This window comes from Carassius carassius, chromosome 5, assembly GCF_963082965.1.
Source record: "Carassius carassius chromosome 5, fCarCar2.1, whole genome shotgun sequence".
NCBI classification, from domain to species: Eukaryota; Metazoa; Chordata; class Actinopteri; order Cypriniformes; family Cyprinidae; genus Carassius; species Carassius carassius.
Window position 1 is genome coordinate 39,122,640 of NC_081759.1, and position 7,809 is coordinate 39,130,448.

General features: G+C 36.0%; 1 protein-coding gene across 1 annotated transcript in view; it reads left to right on the forward strand.

The window, feature by feature from the left end:
* Window positions 1-1,971, forward strand: part of LOC132140471 (BRI3-binding protein-like) — a 5,816-nt gene extending 3,845 nt beyond the window's left edge. Inside the window, exons 2-3 of the mRNA XM_059549255.1 lie at window positions 1,289-1,391; window positions 1,562-1,971. Coding sequence (XP_059405238.1) covers window positions 1,289-1,391; window positions 1,562-1,971 — 513 coding nt within the window. The remainder of the gene's footprint in view (window positions 1-1,288; window positions 1,392-1,561) is intronic.
* The last annotated feature ends 5,838 nt before the right edge of the window (window positions 1,972-7,809 follow it).

A 7,809-nucleotide genomic window follows, 5' to 3' on the forward strand; every position in this document is an offset into this window, starting at 1 on the left:
GGAATTGTGGGTGGGGGGAGTGCATGTACAGTTCTCTCTCCACCTTCAATACCACGACTTAAGTGCCCTTGAGCAAGGCATCGAACCCCCAACTGCTCCCCGGGCGCCGCAGCATAAATGGCTGCCCACTGCTCCGGGTGTGTGCTCACAGTGTGTGTGTGTGTTCACTGCTCTGTGTGTGTGCATTTCGGATGGGTTAAATGCAGAGCACAAATTCTGAGTATGGGTCACCATACTTGGCTGAATGTCACGTCACTTTCTATACGTGTGTGTGTGCGTGCGTGTATACATGTGTGTGTGCGTGTATACATGTGTGCGTGTATACATGTGTGTGTGTGTGTGTGCGTGTATACATGTGTGTGTGTGTGTGTGTGGGTATACGTGTGTGTGGGTATACGTGTGTGTGTGTATACGTGTGTGTGTGTGTGTGTGTGTGTGTGTATGGAAAAGATCTCATCACCGTCAAGCAAAATATTATTATTATTATTTAATTATTATTATTTATTATTTATATATAAAAAATATTTGTAATGTTATAGATAAAAAAATATATATATATATTTATATAATGCCACACATTATATACCGTTGTGAAATGGGAAGAGGGATATGTTTAATTGTCAGAAAAATGTTACAATTAAGTGTAATCCAAAATAAAATTAACTGAATCTAAATCTATTGTAATTTATATTTAAAAGTTAATTTAGATAATAGATAGTTGATGATTTTCTTCTGTGACCTTTGCATGTTTTATAATGTCCACACTAATACATTTACATTTAATCATTTAGCAGACGCTTTTATCCAAAGCGACTTACAAATGAGAACAATAGAAGCAGTCAGGTCAACAAGAGAACAAGAACAGTATTGAAGTGCCATGACAAGTCTCAGTTTTTTTAATAAATGAAAAGGAAAAGTGCTAGTATTAGTTTGTTAAGTGCTGGCGAAAAAGATGAGTGTCTAGATGTTTCGTGAAAATGAGTAAAGATTTAGCTGTACGAATTGAGATTGGGAGGTCATTCCACCAGCTGGGCACAGTCCAGGAAAAGGTCCGTGAGAGTGATTTTGAACTTCTTTGGGATGGCACCACAAGGCGTCATTCACTTGCAGAGCGCAAACTTCTGGAGGGCACAGTGCCAGTGGTCGTCTTGTAGGCTAGCATCAGTACCTTGAATTTGATGCGAGCGGCTACTATAATACTATAATATACTATAATACATGTTTGCTCTTTTGTCATATAACTCTTTTGCAGTGTTCATTAATTAAAAAACCTTTCAATTTTTTGCAGTTCTTCTCAAAAACGACAGAGAGGTTTGTTCATGGAGTCGATTCATTAGTGGACGCCTTGTGGAAGCTGTGGGTGGATCTGCTCGATGTAATGGGCATCGACTGTAAGTCTGCATCAGAATTGCTGCAGTTTTGTATGTCAGGGACTGAAATAGCACTTCTTCACTGTTTGTGTGTGATGCAAAAAAATCATGTCCTTAAAACCTCCTTCGTATCTCTCCCTTCCCTCTCTTTGCTTCTCTTCCCATCTTTCTCTGTTTTATTCTCTCCTCAGCCTCGAATCTGACGCACTACTTCAGCCCATCGTCTGTGTCCAGTTCTCCTCCTCGTGCGCTCCTCCTGGTGGCAGCCTTGCTGGTGGCTTACTGGTTCCTGTCCTTGTTCCTGAGCGGTTTCTTTTACATCCTCCACGCAGTGTTTGGCCGTTTCTTCTGGCTGGCCCGCGTGGCCCTTTTTGCCCTCTCCTGCCTGTACATTCTGCAGAAATTCGAGGGTGACCCGGAGAAGGCAGTGCTGCCACTGTGCTTCATAATGGGCATGTACTTCATGACGGGACCGGTGGGAGCATACTGGAGGAAAGGGGGAGGATCTGGAAATCTGGAGGATAAGATCGACAACCTCGATACACAGATCCGCCTCCTTAACATCCGCTTGAGCAGAGTGATTGAAAACCTAGAGAAATGATTTTCACTTCAGGCCTTTCACGTCTTTTTTTTTCCCAGGATGTCCCAACATTTTAGTCAGGCAAGAATTGTATGTGACAAATTTCCTAGATGCTATGCTGAAACGATTAGATCCACCCTATTGGTGTGTGTAACGTATTAAAAATGTCCACTTCTAAAGTAACTGCCCATCTTTGAGCAAATATCAGGATTTCTTTTGTGTGTGTCTGCAAGCCTTGAGTTGAGTGTGTTAGTCAGTTGTGCAGTGTTAAGCCCTTTTTTCCATAAGCTGTGTTGGGGCACTTTCTGTAAGTGTGTGTTATTTATCAATCATTCAGGCGATGCAATTGAGAGTTGGTTCACTTGAAACACTCAAAGTGTGAGGAAAAATCAGTATCACTGCATTTTTATTTTATTTTTTCACATCTCCCTCGTCTCTTCTTGAGGTCACCAGAGGTCACTCTGAGTTCAGGATCGATCAGGGATAGAGATGTATGTGGAAATCGCTTTCAGAGAGCAGCTAGTCATCAGAAGCGTGAGGATATTAGACTGGTTTTCCTGGCAGCAGAATAACAGTGCTGCAATACCAGTGTCTCTGTCCACCTTCAGTCGAGAGAGAGAGAGAGACAGAGAGAGAGAGAGAGAGGTTTCCACGTGCTTCAGATAAGTACATTCAGGGTAAAACCTGGTCATGCACTTTGGTCTCAGCATGGGATCATTGTATTAATTATGGTATACGTACCCTTTTAATACCCTTCTAGAGCTGGATTGATTAAATATTTTAATTCTAATACCTGTTAGTCCTGCTTAGTAAAATCATTTTAAGAAAATGGCCTCTATGGTTTGAACCACCGTGGCATTTTGTTTATTGGAAATGACTGATAACTAATCTAACCTGTTTGTAATCTAACCTTTTTGGATTTTAATTCATGTTTTAGCAAATTTGCTAAACGGTTGTAGCCCAAGCTAATTTGCATGTCTTTTAAAATCTATTTCGAACATTTATTCCCTGCTTAATAGATAAAAAAAAAATACATTAAGTAAAAAATGTACATGTTTTTCCATTTTAAGAGAAAGATTATGAATGGTCTGTGTTCAAGTATATTTTCATTCCATAAAATGCCATTATTATTATTTTTTTACATGATTAGTACTGCTGTATTTAATACTACTGTTGAAAAGTTTGTAGTCTGTAAGATTTTATTATATGATGTTAATATTGTTATTCAGGCAATATGTTTTACATTTATTAAAAAAAAAAATTTTCTTTTAAGCTTATAGTGAATTAAAGAATCCTGAAAAAAAGTACCATGGTTTTCACAAAAATATTAAGCAGCACAACGGTTTTCAACTTTGATTATAATTAGAAATATTTACAAAACCGAATATATGAAGTAGTGTACAGTAGTGAACATTGAAAGTAGGTTTATATATATTCTGGGAACATATCTTTTTATTTTGCATCACATTGTGAAAGGTGTTTACTGTGAAATCAGTTTTTATGCAGTTGTATTTGTTTTATTTTTGGTGATTTACGCTACTTTTTTTCATGTTACGTTTGTCTCCAGTCAGTTATTTTAAAGATGTCATTCTTTCAGAGTGAGAGGTTTGTGGCGTTAAGCCCTTGTGTCAGTGTTGATGCCATTCTATACTGTTTTTAGATATTGATGAAATTTACTTTTAGCAGATATATGTTCAAAATGTACAGTCTCTCTTTTCCTGGACCTCACTGATTTTAGTCCAGAAACTGGCCCTCACTCTTCCACCAATCACAGTTCGATGCTGCGACGTAACCCAAGCCTTCTGGAAAGCACTAATCTCAAGAAGGTCCCTTTTTTTTACTGTATGAATGTGTGAAGGAAATCATATAATATAAGCACCAGCCTTGAAGAATCTCCAAATAGCAAACTCTTGTGTACTTGCAATGTACCAGCAATATTGTACAAGTACCGGAGACAACTAATAATAATTACACTTATACATGTCTCAGCAAAAACAGTCCTGTATTTATAATGGTCTTGTGTACTTGCATATCTGTGATGAATGAGAAGCCACAGTAATATACCATGGAAAATGCTCTGGATCTTATGATTTGTTACTGTTAGCAGTTAATATCATTCTTGTAAGTTGCAGTAACACATCGTGTCCTTAATTTATTTTTGGAATATTATGCATTTTATTAACATCTGTTATATTCTATATGAGGGAGTTGTACTGACTTTACCACAAAGACTCAGTTCTCTTTCACAATGTCTCAGATCCCAGTTGACTGCACCAGTGCCATTTATTGTGTGTTGAGGATTTTTCATCATTGATTGATTTGTACTGAAAGCATTGAATCTTTGTGAAGTCTAGACTTTAACTGATATTTTTGCATTGTAAATGCCTAGATTTCTATATCAGGGTTGCTTTGTGCTGTATAATTTTCATCAGGACTGTTTACCTGCAATGTTGCTTGCTGTGGTATTATTTGCGCTGTCTGTAACCTATGTTTGTCTTTATGAAATTTGTTCAATGATGTGGTCCAAAAGTGATTCAATAAATGTATTCTACAATTTGACCAACTGGTCTTGAATGCTTTTTTTATTTTTTATTTTTTTATATAGATATATTGAGGGATTTATTACGACAATCAATGATAGTGTCGAGATTAAAATAAAATGTGAAAATGAATGTAAAAAGTCTATTCACGTGATTAGATTTTCATTTGCTCTCACTGCATCAGATCAATAGCAATCGACGACTACCGATTTCTGTCATAATACTGCAGCAGCTCCTGTGTTTAAATGTAATCAGTTTTTATTGGCAACAGTTTAAAGTATTTTGATTGATTGAAGCAACTAGTTAAATTATGTGACAACAGACAATTATTAAGATGGTGATAATCGCCCTTGCTAATCTAAAAACTCTCCTGGAATTGCAATTCCAGTGGACTAAAAGTTAATTTCTGACCCTGGCTCACACTGCAGTAAGTTTTTTGGGTGTTTTATGAAGTTGCTTCACCTCATAATTTGGACATAGGATGTAGTATGTGGTGCAACATACACTTGTTTGAACATTGCTTCATTTATTTCTTCAAATGGCCTCCGCTGAACCCTCTACAGATCTAGTCAGTTCTGTCTGTGAAGGTTTTTTTTTCACGTATATGGTCTGACACACAGCTAAGCCAATGGATGAGTTTAGCATTCTAAAGGTGCTTTTGAAAATTGACCAAATTTTATGTTTGCTCTGCAAAAATGGTTTGAACTAGGTGAAAACTAGTAACATTAGCTGTATTTGGCATTTGATATTTGCTTTCATCATACAGTTTAACACACCGTGTCTAAAATCACCTCCATGAGGTATGTTTTTTTCTTCTTGTCTGTTTTGTCATAAAATACTCTGGGATTCTCTTGCAAACATGTCTTGTCTTATTCAGCCATCTGCATTCCTTGTTATCCCTGTTTCAAATGCTGTCTTAAATGGCTTACATAATATGTAACAGAACACTGTGCCCTTAAGACCATATTTGGCTTGTGTATAATGTTGTGTATTGTTGCTTTTTTATATGTTGTGCCCAAAGGGCAGACATGACCCAATTAATTTTATAAAAGCACATTTATATCACTAACGCTTGTGGACTTCATATCAGTCTTACTAAGACAGACAGACAGATAGATTTCCTTTTTCTTTTCTTTATTCCTCACTTTTGTGTTTGTTTAAATGCATAGGCTTACAGATACACTGAATCTGTGAAGATTACACCAGTAAAGACCTCAGGATGCAAGTGCAAAGAACTGCAATTCCGTTTTAGCACTGTTTATTGTAGATGCACATTTGTGCACGTTTGATGTTCGTATATTTCAGTGAAAAGGGCTTGTGTATAGAGAAAACCAGAAATTGTCCATCAAACATAAAAAATGCAAAAGAATGGTTTTAAGATCTCATGGTGATGGGCATTTTTGTCATTCCAGGACAAGTATACAATGAAGATTGATATGCAATTATGTACCAATGATCTCGATTTGTTATTTTCTGTATTTTCCTATTTCCTGTAAAGCTGCTTTCAGTGTGTACAGTAAAAAAACACTGTACAAATAATTTGAAATGAACTAAAAACTAAATTGGATGGGTTGCAGATCCAGTGTTTTGAATTAATTTATATATTCAACTTTTTTTTATTGCTTCCAGAAATTTTAACATGATTAATTTGTTTCATAGATCTTTTTTATCTTTTATTTTTTTATTGCATCTAAATATAAATCAGCCAAGGTTACTTGGCCAATCTATGAAGCAACTCCTAATTGCTAAATGTGAAGTTGGCCTTGGAAATCACTGCTGGTGACTCTGCAAAAATATTCAACAGCTCTATACAATCCAGTACCCTTCTCTGGTACTCTCATGTTTAGAAAACACAAGTCACCTGCATAAATTCAAAATAAATGTATGGAACATTTAGCGCAGAGCCACCTTTCACACGTTAACCTATGTTTTTCCCATCCGATCGTTTTGCTGGCTCGGGATTGGGCACACCTCTAAAGTATCCCTTTTTCTATTGGCTGGGCGCTTGAGGCGGAACGGCTGTCTGACTTGTGATTGGTTCGTTTTTCCGTCTGTCCACGTTGCTTTCTCTCGTGCCGAGGTCTCGGCTGATGTGAGACCAGCTTTAGGAACCAATAGAATAAAAGACATGCTAATTACGGCGCAGACAGATATTCCTCCGCCAAAGCCTAACAGTGATGCATTTATCTAAGACCCTTTGGTCAATAACAAGTATTATATACATTTTCTGCGTAAACAAGAATCTGTGTAACACTTTTAGAGGCTCTTCAATGCTACTTTTAATTGTTCTGCATTCTATAAAAGGAATTATGCGAATTTCTTATCCATATATATGTTATCAAATATATTGTAAGCACGATAAATGCAGTGTGAAGTTCAAAATAACTGTTCCAAACTGAGACTGAGACTTAATTCTATCACCCTTATTAGTTGGCATCACTTAATCGTTTTAGTTTATTAAGTTTATAAATAAATAACTGTGAACAAATCGTTATTTTGTGCCGATTCTTTTCAATCAAGTGATGAATCGGTTCACAAACACCGTTCTGAATCGATAACAGATTCGACTCATATTGTTCGAGAACTGTTGAATGAGTTTGTAAGCCCTTTGTGACCCTGCGCCACAAAAACAAGTCTTAAGTATCACTAGTATATTTGTAACAATAGCCAAAAATACATTATGTGGGTCTAAATGATCGCTATTTTTTCTTTTATGCCAAAATCATTATGATATTAAGTAAAGATCATGTTCCATGTAGATATTTTGTAAATTTCCTACCGTAAATATATCAAAACATAATTTTTTATGAGTAATATGCATTGCTAAGATCTTTAATTGTGATTTTCTCAGTATTTAGATTTTTAAAAATTAATTAATTAATTAATGATTTTATTTTATTTTATTTGCACCCTCAGATTCCAAATTTTCACATAGTTGAATCTTGGCTGTTGTACCTGTTTATTATTTTGTTTTAAATAAGCTGAATAATTTATGCAATACAGAGAACTAAGTCAAATTGTATTACAAACAAACCTTGTTGTCCTTTAAAGGTGTTTTAAAAATAATTTTAAAAACGCAGTATATTGAATTATGTGCATATGTAAATATAAGTTTATTCAAACTTTTAAGAGAATGTCATTTGGGATGTCAGGGGCGAAGACATGAAGTTGTGATGATGATGATTAATACTATCCTTCTCAGAAATGAACTCTTCTGAAGAATCGATTGGCAGAAATCAGACGGATTTCCTTTCCATTGCTATCTATCTTAGATAGAACAGATAAACCGTCCAGCATGAATGTGCTAGCCAACAAATGC